Source organism: Parasteatoda tepidariorum, chromosome 8, assembly GCF_043381705.1.
Source record: "Parasteatoda tepidariorum isolate YZ-2023 chromosome 8, CAS_Ptep_4.0, whole genome shotgun sequence".
NCBI classification, from domain to species: Eukaryota; Metazoa; Arthropoda; class Arachnida; order Araneae; family Theridiidae; genus Parasteatoda; species Parasteatoda tepidariorum.
The window spans coordinates 87,503,008-87,522,307 of NC_092211.1; the positions used below are offsets into that span (position 1 = coordinate 87,503,008).

The 19,300-nt window shown below is 32.3% G+C and overlaps 1 protein-coding gene across 3 annotated transcripts in view; it reads left to right on the forward strand.

The window, feature by feature from the left end:
* Window positions 1–19,300, forward strand: part of LOC107443179 (Ceramide phosphoethanolamine synthase) — a 79,579-nt gene that overhangs the window by 20,703 nt on the left and 39,576 nt on the right. Inside the window, exon 2 of one of the 3 annotated variants that reach the window (XM_016056966.4) lies at window positions 12,789–12,828. The exons of 1 other annotated variant lie outside the window; for it this stretch is intronic. Coding sequence is in view for 1 of the 2 variants with exons in the window: in XM_016056963.4 (XP_015912449.1) it covers window positions 17,911–18,009 (99 nt within the window). In the remaining variant the exon portion in view is untranslated. Of the gene's footprint in view, window positions 1–12,788; window positions 12,829–17,811; window positions 18,010–19,300 lie in introns of those variants that run through there. One more of the 3 variants, XM_016056963.4, reaches the window with a different exon arrangement.

A 19,300-nucleotide genomic window follows, 5' to 3' on the forward strand; every position in this document is an offset into this window, starting at 1 on the left:
ATGTACAGGTTTAGAATTTTCTACAGTAAAAAGTTTTCGGAACTTCAGTATTCAAAAAAGTATACAAAAACTAGACGTTAAGAACGTATCCAATGAGCGAGCAAAGCCAGCATTGGATTGCGAAGCAATCCAAAATGAACTGTGAAAGCAGTTCCGGGGGTTGGTGAGCGCCAGCGAGCAGGGGGCGAAGCCTCCTAGTAATAAATAAAAAGCAATAATGCTAAAAAATTGAGATTTTTTATACCTTAAATTTGTCGCCGTAACTCTTCTTTTTGAAATTGTATCTGTTTTCATGGTCTTTGGACAAATTATGATACTTTTCATCAACACAATATGTTTGTTACCTTTTTTTTTCTTTTTTCTTTTTATAATTGATGCCTCGCCTATTATGTTTGAACACTCAAGCTCCTAAATTCAATTTTCTGAGTAACTACTATTGTTAATTTTAAGATTTCACTAATTCTTTGAGGCCTTCTGGTGTTGCCATGGATCGCCACCAAACCTACCTTTTTTAATCCAATTTTCTTTTGCTGAGAGGTCACGTACGCGCACTTACAGCCTACAGTATTCTCCGGATGCCCCCTGACGGGGGCGAGACGGAGTTAAGCTTTGATACCTTAAATTTGTATTTTTGTATTTAAAAAATTTTAACGATAAAATTTCTGTGTTTTTTTTCTTCAAAAGTTATTCAAAATAGTTTGTAAAACAATTATAATAATTTTTCTAAAAATTGTTTAGTTTTTAAAACTTCTATTGAATATAAACAAAACGCGACTTTAAAAGGGTTAACATTACTTTTTGTTTAGGACGTGGTGGCCGCATTCTGATAATTTAAGAGGCGCTTGTTAAGCATTTTTACTGTAAACAATTCCAAATGTATACTAAAACTATTGCTTCAAATTTAACTTAATTTAGAAACAGCTTCTTTGAAATTCTCCTGAGTGATAAATAATCGCCCCTCAGAACAGCTTCTAAGATTATTCCAAAATGCTCGTGGTGATTAATTGAAACCTGTTTCCGAGAAATTACACACTGCACTTATTAAAGTATACCGTTGATTAATATAGGAAAAGTTTTTTTTTAAAAGTCTTAAATTGCATTCATTTACAAATAACGCTTTAAAATGACTTTAACGAAACGTTTAACTATACAAAACGACGTTTGTCTGAATTATAAATAACCACCCCTTCAACCTCAAGAGAGAAACTTTCCTCGAAAACACGTCGTTCAGCTTAATTTAATTACTTTCATTAAAGATCGCAACTCCTTATGCTGCACGCAAAACTAAGAAGTTATTGTTTCAAATTAAGATTAAGGATTTCATTTTCGTCGGAAAACTCATTTTACAGGAATAGGTTGAATCTGTATTGGGCTTTAACTCTAATTATTAACAGCAGTAATAGTTTTCTGTGCAAAATTTACGACTTCATTCTGCATTTCTTTTTAAAGATGAACGACCTTTTTTAACGCTTATGTATTACATTCTGTGAAATAATGGTGGGTGTGTGTAATTGAAAAAGATCTCTCTGTGTATGTATAGATATATAAAAAAATGTATTATGTGTTGTGATTTTGGTGTTGCTATGGTAACGAGTCACACCTAGCATGGTGATTACTCCTTTCTCCATTTCAGCGCCTATGTTGGAATTTGCACGCACTGTCGAACTAGATGAATATTTGAGGAACGTGACTTTAGTTTTCTTGTCTACATGGTTTAAGGCTTTAGTTACCTTTAAAAAAAGTTCTTCCTTATAGTTCTCTTTGGAAGGTTATTCGGCGTAGGTTTTATTTTAAATCTGAATGGATTATGATGGATTATACCTTTTTGGTTTCATTCCAGAAACGAAAGCATGACATTGATATTTTTCTGACCCCACCCCCACTGAAACTTGTCTTTGTTTTTAAGTCATTTTTATGCATTATTAATGAGTGAGATTCTTTGGGGATATGAAATAGGTACATACACACTACCCTACATGAGTGGAAGAGACACTTTCAGTTTTTACTCAAGAAATACTTGAAGAATTATTTTATAACTTTACAGGTGTTTAGATCATGCGATTTCACATACTTATCAATGTAGTTGAAAGCTTTTAAATTGTTTGAGGGGCCGGCAATAAATTGCGAACGAAAAAGAATATTTTTGAACTAACCCATGCCAGAAAATGTTAAATTAGCTTGTGTCTGATAACGACTACTTTGATTATTGTACGCAATAACTGCATAGAATTTCTTTAACCGAACTTGAATACTCATAGTTACGGACATTTTTTTTTGCCTTGCGATCATACTGTAACAACAAATATTCAATTAAGTTAAATAAAATTTTCGGAGCAATTTTAAATTAATAGCAAAAATATCATTTTAAAATCTATACCGTTTGATTATCGTTTTGATTGTGACCATTTCCCGACTAACTACACTCGTTATATCTATATCTGGAACTCTGTGTCTGCTGATAATAGTTCCAATCGTGTCCTGGTCACTACAAACAAAATTTATTTCTTTATTATCGACAGAAAGAATTACCGTAAGTCGAAACTTCGACCACTGTCCGACAAGGCGGAACGAAGGTTTTACAGGCCCCGGGACAAAATTTATTGCTCTTCTACATATTTGTATAATTATTTTTTTCATCACCCTTTATACAAAATCGTAGTTTTTTTTTTTTTTAAATAAGAGCAAAGAAATTATCTGCAATTTTGTTTAACAAACTAATTAATAAGCTTTATATTTTTTGTAAGGAATTTTGGTGGGGCCATCAGCAGTCCCGAGAACAATTGTTCCTCTCTTTCTTGAATACGCGATATTGCTGTCCAACTAGCTAGAGCGTTCAAATTTCAACTGGAGTTCTATGCTTGACTATTACTCAAGTAACAAGTTTTTCCTAAATGATGCTAGCACCCGAGCCGTGAGGGCTCAAGGGATAAAGCGTTCGCCTTCCAATGAGGTGAACCTGGTTCGAATCCCAGCAATGGCTGGTCGATATGAATTATGCATCCGTCTTGCATCGACCACAGAGCTGACAAAAATGTCGTCATTGGTAGATGGATTATGAGTTAGAGTTACCTTGCCGTCAGACTAACCGTGGGAGGTTTTCGTGGTTTTCTTCTCCATGTAACGCAAATGCTGGTTAGTTTTTCTAAGAGTCCTCCACGATGGCAACTTTCTCCCAATACTTGATCCAGAAGTTCACCTTTCTTCTGGATTAGATTCAAAATGACAAGGTTACTCAAAATTGGGTCGGCTGTTCAACGACGGTTATAAAAAAAAAAAATGATGCTAGCAATATTTATCGCCAATCTAACTTTTTCACATAAACTAACATAAATTCAAAACTATAAATTCAAAAGAAGAAAATAATAAAATAAAAGTTTATAGTAAAGCAATGTCAGGAATTGACTTACACACTATAACTAAATAATCTCTTTAAAGAAAAAAATTAAACAATTTTTTATAGTAACCAAAACTTAATTATTAAACATTTAAAACCAAATTTGTGGATAGGTTAAAATTTCAACCGAGAAAAATGATAAGGCTCAAATTTTATCCCTATAACATTGTAAATAAATTCTGTGAAATCAATCATCTGTGTTAACTTTGAAATTTTGGAATTTTTTAAAACGAATTATTTTTAATTTTATTTAACAATACGTTTATCGACAACAAACGGAAATGATAGCGAGAGTCAATCGTGGGAGTTTGTGAAAGAAGCGAGCCGACACCTTTATTTGAAACAAAATTTCCCCCCTGAAATTATGGGATGTTTTTTTTATTTTATAGAATTATAGTGCTGTTGCATAGTACGCTAGCTGTGCATGATATGTGTTCTTAGTCAATGTTGCTTAATCCCATTTTATTTTATTTTATAACCGTCGTTGAACAGCCGACACAGTTTTGGTTTTACGGCTACTAATGTTCAACTCCGTAGCCTTGTCATTTTGAACCAATCCAGAAGACAAGGAAACTCCTGGGTCAGTACCCCCAGAGACATGATTGATTATGGGGACATGGAGGACTATGTGACTCGACAAATTTAACATGCATTAGTCACCATTTTCTACACGGCCGACTTTGGCCGACGGGGATCGAACCCACGCCCTCTTGGACATAGGCCCAGTGTCCTACCAACCAGGCTATCCCGGCCAGATTATTAAATCTGCCTTTTTTTTAAAAATTTTATAACCGTCGTTGAAAAGCCGACCCAATTTTATGGGTTTACGACTACTAATGTTCAACTCCGTAGCCTTGTAATTTTGAACCCAATCAAGAAAACAAGGACATTCCTGGATCGAGTAGAGGGACCTTCGTGGAGGACTTTTTGATGGAGCTACCCCGCATTTGCGTTACATGGAGAGGAAGACCACGAGAACCTCCCACAGTTAGCCTGACGGCAAGGAGACTCTAACCCATGATCCGCCTACCACTGATGATATTTTAAGTCGGCTGTGGTCGACACAAGCCGGATGCGGAATTCGTATTGACTGGGATTCGCACCCGTGTTGCCTCATTGGAAGGCAAACGCTCTATCCCCTCAGCCGTCACGGCTCGATTAAGTCTACTGTAATAATCAAGCTTGAATTACCAGAACGAGCATAATTCTATCTAAAATGATTTAAAACAATTTGGTTTAAAGACTTTGTAAGCGCTGAAAAATACATACACTTTTAAACAAATATTGACCCGCAAAAGACAATATTTTTGGACTAATTAGTCATTTACTGTATACGTTTCAGTATTAAATATATATATTTTAGATAACTGTTATAATAACAGATGAAAACAATTTATTTCATTTACGGTGGAACATTAGAAAAGAATTTCGAATCGTTTATTCTTAAGAAATTCCAACTGCGGTTTCAACATATTTTTGAGTCAATAGTTCAGTTATGGTGATTCACAGATGTATTCTAACGTTAAAAGAATTCGCATTTTTTCAACGTAATTCATGCGTCGTTCATTTCGTTTTGTCACCCTGGAATTTCTCTGCATTTTTGCACTGAATAATAGAAACGAGTGAATTAATTATCATGAGTTATATTTCAAAAAATTACTAAAGCATAAGGTATTGCATATTGTTTGAATAAACCGTAGCATATAATTAACTTGTCTTGTATTAGTTTTTATTTTATATTTACTTTTTTTCGATTTTTTATGCAAATTTTATAGATTTAATATGATTGACAAATTATTTTGATCATGTTGTGATTATACTGACAAATATAATTATATTGATATATTTTGATTATATTGTCAAATAATTTGACAATGTTTATTTCTTTTAAAGCAGTTGTATGGGAAAAAACTCTGATATCAGACATAAGTCGACTGACAGACATCTAATATGAGACTTACTTGAATAATTTAGTCAAGAAAAGTAGTGCAGATTTTTTTTTTGGAATGTGTAATGAGAGATTTTTGCATTAATAATAGTAATAGTAATTCAAGAAACAAGTTATTTAAAGAAAAAATTAATTTTTGTGTTGCTTATATATACTATATTAAGTGGTTTTTCTCATTATCAAACACAAGAAAGATATTTAATGATTGCATGCTATCCCTAGTTCACTCATTTTTTTCACATCAGATTTAGTTTACTACACCATTTGGACTCTTAACCTTAGTAACGAAATATTTAAATGTTGCAATTAAAGTTACGTTTTCTATATTTATCATTGCTATTATAGATCTCTGTGTGTCATCATTACAAATAATTATATCGTATTTTCTATATTTATCGTAATATATGGTGATTTCACGATATATCATGCGAATACTTTAATTCAAATATCGTTATTGTGATATTTTAAAAATATCGATATTTTACAATATTATAAACTCTTCTGAAGCTATTTCGTCTCTCGTGAACGTAAAATTGACAGATCTCAAATTGGATTGGTCAAGATGTCTTTTTCAGAGATGAGACGGGAATATAGGTCTCGGGATCGTGATAAAATTTTCATAAACATTTTAACTACTGTTGAACAAATGTTTGATACTGAACGTATAAAAAAGGAAAAACTTAAAAAATTACAATCTGTTCGGTACTTTTGCTTTGTGAAAGTAACACTAATTGTCAAATGATGCTTTATTTAATATATATACAGCGGCCTAGGCCAATAGGCCCATACGCCAAATACAATGAATCATTTAAAAGGTCAACAGACCCTTATATAAATAAAATACAAAAATTATATGTATATATACAATACAAAACTTATTAACCCTCATATAAATAGAATACAAAAATTATATATATATATAATACAAAAATTGTGAACCCTGAGACAACCAGTAAAAACTGAGTGAGCTGTGAGCCAGAGCTGGTGGAACCCTTAATACAAGACAAAAAATCTAACAATTCACCAAAAACCGCCGTAAATACAGCTCATAAAACCGCCAAAAGGTGAAAGGATAAAATGACATAAATGAATATAGTGCTAAAATTGAAAAGTTAAAACTAAGACAAAATCACAGATGTATACACTTGCCAATAGGGCATTGAAAGGATCCAGCCAATCAAGCCAGCTTGAATCCTGCTGGTGGAACCAAAATAGTGAGGGTGAAGTAGTAACAGGTAGTTAAAATGAAGAACAACAAGTAAAGCAGAGTAAATTCAATTAAAGTACAAAAAAACAGAGGACAAAATACCAATAGATACTAAAAGGTAAGAGTTAAAAGGGGTGTATAACAATCTAAAAACCATGTATAAAATACAATCGCAATGTAAAATACCAAATGTATTAAAATCCAAAGGTTGTAAACAAACCTAAAGCATGTATAAAATGCAAAGTCAAGTTAAAAGTCAAATTAAAACACTAAAATGGCAATGTGGTCCAAAAAAAAGTTTTGGCAAGGTGGTTAGATTAAGCAGGTTAAAATTTTAGTTATTGTCAATTTTGTTTATTAATTCCATTTGTTCCTCAAGAGTAGTTTTAATGATAATCTTGATAATTTCTCTACAAACCTTGTCTGCAAAAATTTGTTGGTCTGTTTTTTGGAAGAAATAATTTTTTCGGAGTGTTCGGTACCGATCACAATAATATAAAAGATGCTCTATGGTTTGTCTTTGGTTACAGTTAGAGCAAGTATCTGATTTATTAAAAAATTTGTTTTGGTGTACTCCGAACACTCCGTGCCCCGTTAGAAATTGGTTAAAATAGAAATTAGTTTGCAACCTTGTAGTTGACGGGGTCTTAATGAATTTAAATGTATGCCTGCCTTTCTCAGAATTTTCCCAATTGGTTTTCCACCTTGCCATTAAATATTGTTTGATTTCGGTTTTAGCTTGTTTGGGGGTCTTCAGAACCTGGAGATCCACACTGTCAGAACCAATGGCTTCCTTTGCTGCCCTGTCTGCCTCCTCATTGCCCTGGATCCCCACATGTGCTTTTACCCAGTTCAAAATAGTGTTCTTATTCCAAATTTTTTTGATCTCTTCTATGAGTTTGGAACTGGGTTCTGGGTCAGCCAGGGCCTGGAGGGATGATAGTGAGTCTGAAAAAATCGTTGCATGTGTAATATCATGTTGACGTAGCCATATCAGGGCAGACTTGATTGCCAAAAGCTCTGCAATAAATATGTTGGTGTTATCAGTGACTCTGGTGGAGGCTTTGAAAATCGTGATACCGTTGTTCTTAACTATCATTGCGTGTGAAGTCCTGAATTTATTCGGATAATCTGCCTCCATCCGAGAGCCATCAGTGTAGATCTCCACTCCCTGATCTTTAGGGCTGCTATATCCCCAGGGCAAAGCAATGTAATCTGAAGGATGCCCTAGGGCTGGTTTCTCGAAATCTATGTTATGATCAAGATCAATTGGTAGAGTATAATTTATGTCCTCGAGTCTCCAGCCCCACTTCACCCTTTTGCAAAAGATGTCCTCCACGATTTTCAAACCAATTGGCATAACACCCGCCAGTATCTGGATTGCCTCTGTGCTCGTTGTAGCATAGGCCTTCGTGATGGTTAAGAGTGGTATTCGCTGGATACAAATGATGCTTTATTTGAATTTTCTTTTTTAATTTTTTTTAGTTATTTTGCTGTTTCAGTCTTAAAGATTTCAGTTTAATCACAGTCTTGATTTCATTCGTAAACTTAAAGGTTTGCGAAGAGGGTTAAAAAATTGGGAATCCTACACACGATAAAAAAACTTGAAAGTTTGCTGTTGCTGATAATTCCTCTTCGACATTTCCCTTTTGCATTTAATTCTAGATTTTTCTCTTCGCTTTTTGCGTTGTTGTTTCTAGCGACACTTAGACAAGCCAAGCTCGCCAATCATAGGCTTTTTGCCAATTAAGTCTGGAAGGTGCGGCTTTCGTTTTACAGGAGAGCACCATAAGGGTGAAAGTACGTTTTACCATAGATCTGTATGGATAGATGGCATCACCACTCATTCGTGAGGTCACTTCCTCAATTTAGACATATATCTGAATGGAAAGTTTCTCCAGATCTCTGTACCCATGGTACGGTTTAGTGATCGAATACTGTTGATTCGACTGTTGATTCCACAGATTTACGACCACCTATATCACATGTACTCGATCTTAGCGGAGTCGAAAATCGAACCCCGGCCCCTTCGGTCTGGAGTCCGATTCTTTCATCACTAGAAAAAAGGTTTTAGTGATCAATTTCCGTATTTAGCCACCTAAGACCAAATGGCAAGAGCGCGACATTTGGCCTTTGTCCGACGTATATGTCCGTCTCGGTCGGACTTGGATTACAATTCTCTGGGCTCAGACCTCCAAAGGAGAGCATACTCTCCTTTAAAACATCTTTTAACTCTTTGAATGGTCGTGTTTTTCAACGCTAACTCCACCAAGTTAACAAATTGATGTAAAAATTCATTTCAATAAATTATTCTACTAGAGTCAAACTAAAATTTTACAATTCTGGTGTTTTATTTTTCAAAAAACAATTTCAGGTATCTTAAAGAGTTGAAAAATGAATATGCTTTGAGACTAAAACTAGCACTTAAGTTATTAGTCGCAAGCGTTTTGTTATTTATTTTTCTTCTTTTCCGTCGAGGCTGGGATTAGTGTTTATAATCGTACTTCTATTCCGGAAGTTCGGATTTTCTCAAAATAAACTTTAATGACCTGGAAACATGATAATTTTTATTTTATGGTATCAGCGGATGTTGGAATATTAATGAGTTACATTTTTAAATTTGCCCTCTAAAATTATTTCTTTTCACTTTATTTTTAAATGTGAAACTAAAAAGTATGAAGGATTAGATTTAAGGTTATGAAATGATTTGAACACCAGATGAAGCACTGCGTAACTCATTAATTTTAATTTTATTTTTATTATTTGATTTATTAATGAGCCACCTAAAAATGGTTGTGCCGTGTAATGCTGAAAATGAAGCTGAATCACGGTTTTCGAAAAAAAGAACTGTTATAAACTTTGAATAGTTATTGGAGGAGTGTAATTCTTCATTCTTGAATTTAGTTATTTCATTTTGAATTGAAAAGCTCTATGAGACCAATTAAATTTTTTAACTTTTTCATAATTTATTAAATGCATTGTTATTAAATTTTTTTTAAATTTTTGCCACGGCCAACACTTTTTAAAATTTGTTGGCCTTTTTATATAAATAAGTTCATATAAACGAGCGATTTATTAAATATTTTATGTATTAATGATTAGCTCTAAATATAATTTCCGGTTTAAAAAAATCCAAACTCTCGGAACCCTTGGAACCCTACCACGGAACCCTTGAGCTTCGCGTAACACTTTTTGGGAATCGTATCTGTAAACAAATGAAGTTAATTTTCTCAGAGCGCTCTTCTTATTGTCATAACTCAAAAAGTATTTTATGAAACATGTTATAAATTTGCTCATTTCTAGAGAAATGTTTTAAGAACATTCCGTTATCAAAATTTTGCAGCGACTGTTTTTGATAAAGAGAGAAAAAAAAGTTTATTACAATCAGAAATAGAATTCAATCTTTTATGAAAATATTTTTTTTGTGTTCATAATTCAGGTTATATGAATGATAAATTTTCAATTCTTTGATAATCTGGCATTAAAACCTTTTGATTTTCTTAATGAATGCAAAACATTTTTGTGACTATACTTTCAGAATTACCTTTTTAACTCAGATGTTAGAATATTTAGAGACATAACCTTTATTAAATTTATTCATTTAATGTTTTTACTTAAAAAGATCAAGAATATTCGTTTTCTAACTGCAACATTAAATAAATACTGTTCTTATCTCTTATTAAAAATATTGTATGGGTCTAAGTAAATATTTATCTATTCTAGGAAAGTTTTTATCTTTCTATAATTGAAAATTCTGCTTTTTTTCCCCCTTTTTTTTATTTAAAGGAAGAGTATTTTTTGTTTATACAGCATCTTATCATGGTGAACAAAGTAATTTCGCCTGGCGTTTTTACTGTCTAAATTCATTTTTGGAGAAAATTTGTTTTTATTTTGTTTTAGGATAAGTTTAAAGTCTTCTAATCACTCAACGAGAACAAAGGTTTGTTCCTCGGCTCTTTTTTTATAGTCTTTGCAGTTTAAAATAACTTACTAGATATTGATGTTAAACAAGGTATCACAAGATATTGAGCTAAATATTGAAATAATAGAGCTCAAATGAAGGCGAAAATTCACAGTTGAACTTGCAAGCATAATATTCCATATCTAAATATTCCTTCAGATAACTTGACGCTGTTAGTTGAGACCTTTACATTGCTGAAGTGGAGAAAAAAAATCTTCTACTAATTTGCATAGAGGTAAACCTGAAAATAACTACTTGCCCCCAGGAGAGTAAAAAAAAAAAAAAAAAAAAGTGTGACTATTTAAATAAAGAACCGGCTATTTTTTCTCGTGTGTTTCTTTTTTATTTTGAAATTATTAGATGATAAAGTATATTAACGCAGAAAAAGACTCTGGAAAACGGAATTTTCATTAAAATGCCCAATAGGTCTCCATTCAAAAGTACTCACCTAATAGTGTACGCAACAAACAACCCTCATATTATCGAGCAAAAAAAAAACGACCTGTTTTAATTATTCTCCATTTTACGTCGGATCGGTATCCCTTTTTCTTACAAGTGTGAGCTGTATTGAAAAAATATTGTTCCAATTGTTAAATCACGGTGAACCATTTTTTTTTTTTTTTTAGTAAAAGAAACTGATTATGAAAAGTGAAGCAAGTTTCCTCCATTTAACTATAAAATTCGTTTATCCTACAATAATTTCAAGCAAAAATAATTTAAAATACTTATTTATTTTTAAAAATATAATTATCATTGAAAAATGTTGAATTACTAAAGTATTCGCGTTATATCAGACTGTAATATAAAATGGTAAAAGTTTGAAAGACTTTAGATCAGAGGTCGCCAAAGTGGTCTATATAGACCCCCAGGGGTCTATTTAACATAAGCGGGGGTCGATCTGAGCCAGGGGGTCGAATGGGGGTCGATCCGAACCGGAAGGGTCGATTGGTCGAAGGATTATCAGTATTTTTCAGATATGTGACAATTAGAAATAAAAGAAGACGACTTGGAAATATATACAGGTAATCTTCAAAAATTGAGCGACGATTTTAAACTGCGTTTTGTTGATTTGGAAAACATTGACATCCCTGATTGGATTATTGTGCCATTTTCTGCTCAAATTGAAAACGTGGACATCAACCTGCAAGATGAGCTTGCTGAATTATTATGGGGATTTGAAGCAAAGACGCTTTTTAAAAATTTAACAATAAGCAAATTTTGGACAAATATAAATATAATGCAAAAATATGTAAGACTTTACGAAATAGCTCAGCCATTTATGATAGCATTTCCAAGTTCCTATATGGTTGAAGCCGGTTTCAGTCACGTAAATTCAATCTTAACTAAGAACAGAAATAAATTAAATGTGGAGTTTCGAGGGGATTTAAGATTAAAATTGACCAATTTTGAACCCAATATAACGAACCTTGAAGAAAAAAAAACACCAGGCACACCCATGTCATTGATTAAGAAGCAATAAATCCGTAGTTACTTTACTTATTATTTCTACTTACTTATAATTACTTATTATTTCATAAATATTAAGGTATTTATATTTCAACATTAATATATTTTTCATAAAACTTTTGTTACACTATGTACTATTACTTTAATAAATGTTCAAAATCATAAAATAAATGTACAAACACAGTATCTAATAGAGTTTTATTTTAATTAACAGAAAATTACTTTTATGGGGGTCGATGGAGATTTCGAAAAATTATGTAGGGGTCGACGATCAAAAAAGTTTGGCAACCCCTGCTTTAGATGAATAGTTTTTGAAAATTATTTTGTTTAAAATTTGATTCAAAAGAAAATAGGATTTCAATTGAAAATGAATTACAATCATCAAAGGAATCAAATTTTTTTTCATTCTTTTTAATTCAAATGTGTTTTTTTAATTAATGAAGAAATAAATCTTTCAAAAGTAACGAATAATATCTGAATTTTTTTCTTCTTTTGTAAACGTGCAAATGTCATAGAATCAGCTGCAACCTCAGTAAACAAAGGGGGATCAAGGAAATAAATTGCTACATTTTTATCAGGGTGTCAAAATTGAATAATATTACTTTGCAAGTATTGTTTTTTATTTATTGGGAAACATTTGAACGTTTCGTTAAATTCCCGCACTTCAACGGTTCAAAAAAAAAATTATTGTGTCATTAATTATTATTATTTAACCTGAACCAATTTGTTTTTAATGTTTATAAAAATGTGAATTTCTTAAAATAAATCATGCTCGTTTACTTAGAAATTCCTTTCTGTTTTTTATTTACAGGTACATAAAACCGCATTTAAATTCATGTTTCCTGTATAAGGTGAGTTTTTTTAAATTTATTTTGTTCTGGAAAATGTAGCCTCTCATGAGAATTACTCAGTTTATCCGTAAACGAAGTTAAATTTTCCAACCTACTACAGGCTTGAAATAAAATTGAATTAGTTCAAATGTTGTGCAAACAAATAATTTCATAATCATTAAAAAAGTTATTGGAAATCGGATTTCTACCCAACTGAGTCAATAACAGAATTGAGGCTGTTATTTATCAATGCAGTCTTGTGGTTATCTTATTATTTTTAACGATTAAAGATAAAATGTTATCTCATGAAATGAGTAAGTGAATTGATTACCCCTGTGTCTGACACCGCATTTAGCAAATGAGGTGATGAGCGGTGACGTTTCACAAAAAGTGTTTTAAATATTAATAACTTTACTGTGGTAATGAGTTTAAAAATAACAAAGATTACTTTATTTAATCATCAAGTGAATTGATTCCTGAAAATATATGCGCCGTATAAAATTTTCTTGCATTTTCACAAAAGTATTAGCATTTATTTTTTTTCTACACTAGAAATCGATTACGAACTTTCTTTGTATTGACGCATAGCGTGCATGGATGCGATTAATTTTCGCTAACTTTATATGACATTTTCTGAAAGCAGTGTTTTTAATGTGAGCAAACACGACAACTTCTCTCTTTTTCAACCGATTTGATTAGAAATTCAACAACCAACAATTCTGTTGCTTTAATTGTATTCTTTTTTTTAAAATATTGGACAAGAAAAAAGTATGAATATTTAAAGTATGAGTATGAAGAAAAAGTAAGTAAAGTATGAGAAAAGTGTCAGCATTTTTTTCTACTCTAAAAATCGATTCTAAACTTTATTTGTATTGACGCATCGCATGCATGGATGCGATTAATTTTCGCTAACTTTTTATGGCGTTTCCTGAAAACGGTGTTTTTAATGTGAGAAAACACGACAACTTCTTTTTTTTTTTTTTACCGATTTGATTACAAATTTAACAACCAACAATTCTATTGTTTTAATAGTATTCATTTTTTAAAATATTAGACAAGAAAAAAAGTACGAGTGTTATTTAATTCATCATAATCGTTATAAAAAGAATATTAAGTGCATCGGAAACTTTTAGTATAAAAGGTGTTTTAAGGAAATCAATTAAAAATGAGATAAGTTCAGAGAGCCTAAGAAATATTTTTTTTTTTTAAGAAAGTCACTTCAATTTTTTTCTAGTTTTAATTATTTATATAAAACTTCTTTTCATTTTTTCCATTAATTTGTATTTTTAAGTATAATAAAAACATCGGAATATAAAGATGATCATTATTGTTTTTACAAGTCATTTTTTATTCGTTTATTTAAATTATTAATAGCCCGTTTTCTTTTGACGATTATCCCTACGGGGAGATTTCCGTATTGTGATCTGTGGCAGAATAATCGCCATGTCTTGAACCCTTCCGGACAGGGGCCAGCGAGAAACTGGAAAAAACATCATAGAAAGGGACCAACTCGAAAGGTATAGCTCGTAACTATTCCCGGCCAAACATCTGCATGTTTTTATTTTTTTATTTTAAAAAATGCAAGTTTAAAATCTATTTGGCACCTTGGCAATTGTAGTTAGCGCAACAGATCTTTGTGGGTCACATCCCCACAGTTTGAAAAGCTCTGAAATAAAGAAGAAAAATTACTATAAAAGTAGACTGCAGATGGAGTTGATGTGATATCAAGATCTTAATATTGACGTATCGCCATGATATACACCATAAAGTATCGATATAACATCAAAAGATATCGATATTTTATGATATATCGGGAAATATCCTTAATTTAAAAATAATTTATATTATTTCTTCATTATTCGGTATTTTTTTTACCAAATGAAATTTATATCATTCAAGATAATATTATATTCGATCATTATCTTTTTTGCAAAATTCGTGGCAAAATGCATTTCATTATCATCGTTATTCGAAATAGTGTGATGTTTAAATAGTGTCGATAATGATCACCATTTTTATCGTATTTGATAATAATCGCTTTAAATTATCGTTGATAGTATCGATAATCGTCGCGTTATTATAGTTGATAATTATCGTATATTCAATATTTATTGTAGGACATAGTAATCACGACATATTCCGAGAATACAATTTCAAGTATCGTTATCGCCGTGTTTAAAAAGATCGATGCTCCACGATATATCGCCCAACTCCAATATGGAAATGTCGATTTATTTAAAAATAAAACCTTGCGTTTTATTTAAGTACAATCCATGTTGATAGACTTAAGACATGAAGTCTAATGTATTCGGAATTTTTTTTAAAAAAATTGTCTGCCGCATCTAAGTTTTGAATTATTAACGGAAGTATTACTTTTAAATCGTCTGTTGTTGAAAACTCCTTCCGTCCTCCTTTATTTTGTTCTAGCCCTCCCAATTGCAAGATCGGAAAGCTGGCATATTGACAAGAAAGCCGGAAAGGCTCTCCGAGTCAGCTGTTGCGTCATTCTCCTCCCCATGTTTTAGTCACGTGACTTATGACGCTTTCGTGTGACAAAAAAATCGTAAGGTCAAAGTCTCAGGTCTTCATTTTTATACTTTTCTCTGCAATTAATTCTGTTTGTTTTCTCTGAGGACCTCCCCATTCCAACTATTTTTAACTTCCCCCTCCAAATGGGATGACGCAGAAAGGCTTAAGACGTCACTTTGTATTTACTAAAGAGATGAATTAAGCCATTGGGGTAATGGTCAATTAGGCCTCATGTCGCCTTTCATTTCGAATATTTTATTCATGTCATTGTTCCACTGGCTGCAGAGAGAAGCTGGCGTATCTATCGGCTACAACTTTTATTGATAAAAATAAAAGAGAAAAGTTGATTGGAACTCCTGACTTTTATCCCATAACTCATGAAGATTATTTCTGATGATTCTATGATTACTTCTGAATTAAATAATAATAGGAAATTAGTTTTTAAAAAAATAAGGGGTTTCACTTCAAGAAAAAAAAGTTCGGCTACGTTTTTCTACAACAAAAAAAAAAGTGTAGATTCTTTCTTGGGAAAACAATTGTCCAAGAATTACCATGCCAGTTTTAAAAGACAATTTTATTGCAACATAGACACACAGAGAACACAATGCATAAAACATAAAAATAAACACTCGCCCAGGGGATAGAGCGTTTGCCTTCCAACGAGGCGAACCGAGATTGAATCCTAGCGATGGCTGGTTGATACGAATTCCGCATCCGACTCGTACCGACCACAGTGCTCATGTAAAATATCCTCAATGGTAGACGGATCATGGGATAAGATTGCCCTTGTCGTCAGGCCAACCGTGGGAGGTGTTCGTGATTTTCCTCCCCGTGCAACACAAATACTGGTTAATTCTGTCAAAAAGTCCCCCACAAAGGCAAACTTCTCTCAGTACTTGATCCAGGAGTTCCCTTGTCCTCTGGATTGGGTTCAAAATTGCAAGGCTACGGAGTTGAACATTAGTAGTTGTAAACCCATAAAATTGGGTCGGCTGTTCAACGACGGTTATAATTATAATATAAAATCACGTGACTTGAGCAGGGATCGCTCAGAGGATAGAGCGTTCGCCTTCCAATGAGGTGAACCGGGTACGAATCCCAGCGATGGCTGGTTGATACGGATTCAGCATCCGGCTTGCGGCGACCACAGAGGTGACATAATATATCCTCAGTGGTAGACGGATCCTGGTTTAGAGTCCCCGTGCAGTCAAGCTTACCGTGGGAGGAGATTTCGTGGTTTTCCTCACCATGTAAGGCAAATGCCGTTAGTTCCATCTTGCAGTCATGACTTACTGTAACAAACTCAAAAGAGTTATTAAAAAAGTTTATTATATATTCACTAAAAATCTTTTATTTCATATGCGGAAAAAGCGTTCTGAAAAACAGTCTTTGAGTACCAAAAATTAAGTCCGAACAAACTTATAATATTTTTTAACGCATATAAATATCGATTTTCTCTGTATTAAGAAAAAAAGAGAACAGAATTGGGAGTAGCTGTTTTAAGTGCTCAACTTTACACGACATTTTGTTTTGCTTTTAAAAAACTATAAGACTTAGAAATTTTAAACTATTCAGATGTGTAGCGAAATGTTCAGGGATTACAATGCATGAAATAAAAAAATTATCATTCGATAATTAGCGTAGACCGAGATTAATTACAAATAACTGTTAAACTTGCAGTAAAAAATACCATGTGGGTCGCTCTGCAGCTTAAAGAGTCTTTTTTATTTATCAACTGAAAGAGTTTTTTTTCTTCTTCAAAATTCCAATTTGTACGAAAGCTATTGTAATTTTAAAGTATATTTTCAAAATATTTAGAAGTTTAATTCTAGAGAAGAAAAAGAAAGAAAAAAACGTTTCCTATTGGAACTTTTGTAATGATATGTTACTTTAATATGTGATAATTACTTCTAATTTATTTTTCCTTATTATTTTTTCTTTCGAATGTGTATACACTCCGAATGTATACACATTAGGAGTTTAATTTTTCTCTTTAAAGTACATTCAATTAATTTTCATATCAAGGTAATTATTTTTAATTTCGTTACAATTAACATAGTAAAATGTTCTTACAAAAAAATGATAGTAGTTATAGATTTTATTAACAAAATGTTCCTTGTTTTTGTGGAAAATATCGAATGAAAAGCAATCACGGAGGTTGCTGAGCGGATCGAAATGGGGACCGAGCCTCTTGCTTTTTTTCACAGTTTCGAATCTGTATCCCCGTTGCGATTTTTTTTTTTATCATCTTGAATTCGTCCTAAATTAAAAACGCGCGTGATTCTAAGCCATTTATATCGTCATTAACTTTTGAAAACCGCCATTCATTAAAGCGAAAGTTGTCGTTCGCGATACTCTGTATTGTTTCTTAAGTGGGGATTGAACTCTGACTTGCTCATTATGGTTCGCTGACCGTTGAACAAGATAATATCTCAAGATCATAAATATATCTAACTTCCATCGATACACACGTCTCTTTTACACTGGAGACCTCTTTTAAGAGAGTCATACACTCTTCCAACAGAATCTTACTTGAATCACAAAAATCGGTAGATTTGGTAGAGGTTTTTAATAATGTTTCCAGCAGTTGTATCTTCGCGACGAATCACCAAGCTCGGATTAGTGGATATTTACTCCCCAATCGCAAATCATAAAAGAGGAGGAATATTTCAGGTAATCTAAATATTTAAATTATAATTGTAATTTTTTTTATTTATTTATTTATATTTTTTTTTTAATTTGTGCAGTCTACTGTTATTTGAAACCACATTTAATTCTTGGGGGAAAATGTTTGGACTAACTACGTTGCTATCTCTATGGAAACAAGATTTTTTTTTAACTTTAATTGAGTTGCTGTTTTTTTATTATTTTTATTTAAATCATATTTATATGTTGTCTTGTAAAAATGTTTGACTTTGCTGTGTTATTTCCATAGAAACAGGACTTTCCAATCTTTATTTGGATGCATTATACATTTATTGAATACAGGAGTACCCACTTATTACGATGAAAACAATTCTTTGCAATTTATTCCTCTGAAAACTAAGCTCACTACTTGCTCGCTATCGCTCGATTAACCTCCGAAGCTTGGTTTTAGATCTCTTCGCAATCTGAGCTTTCCTTTGGATCATTCATAATACTACTTTAATATCCATTATACTTTAAATTATCAGGGATGAGATTTTTCCTCTTTTTAGCGGATTTCCGCTTTTTTTACTTTTATCTCTTAAATTTCAGCTTTTTTATCAAAAATTCAGATTTTCTAAAAATTTCATTTTTTTTTATTATAAGTATTTCGCTTTTTCAGAAAATTCACCGATTTTCAAAGAGGAACAGAAAATTCAAACTACATAGCTACCAATCCTTTCTCATTTTTGCCTGTTTTAGCTATTTTCTGCCCTTTTACACGCAGCAGATAAGATTTTCCGAATTTTTTACCCGCACTCCAGGTAGATCCGATTTTCGTAGTTCAAACGACGCTGCTTCTGACAAGCCTTTTAGAGGTCCCAAGCCTGGAATCTGCTAATATCTCGATTTTTATTCACACGATTTTAATACCAAACATAGCTTTTCATATTTGCGTGTTGCGATTCTTATTCACGCGATTTGAATATTGTACGTTGCGATTCTTATTTACGAGATTTAAAAATCCGATATTGTGATTCGTATTTACGCCTTTTTAAAAACCTATGTAGCGATTCGTATTCACCCAAGTTTAAAATTAAATGTCTTGATTTGCTCATGCGGTTTATAATATTAAACATTGATTTTCGTATTTATACTTGATTTTAAAATAAGGCATTGGGATTCGCATTCACGCATTCTAAAAATTATGCATCATGATTCGTATTTATGCAATCTAAAAATTAAGCATCATGATTCGTATTTAAGTGATCTAAAAATTATGAATCGTGATTTGTATTTACGCGTTTTAAAAATTCTATATCCCAGTTTGTATTTTCTC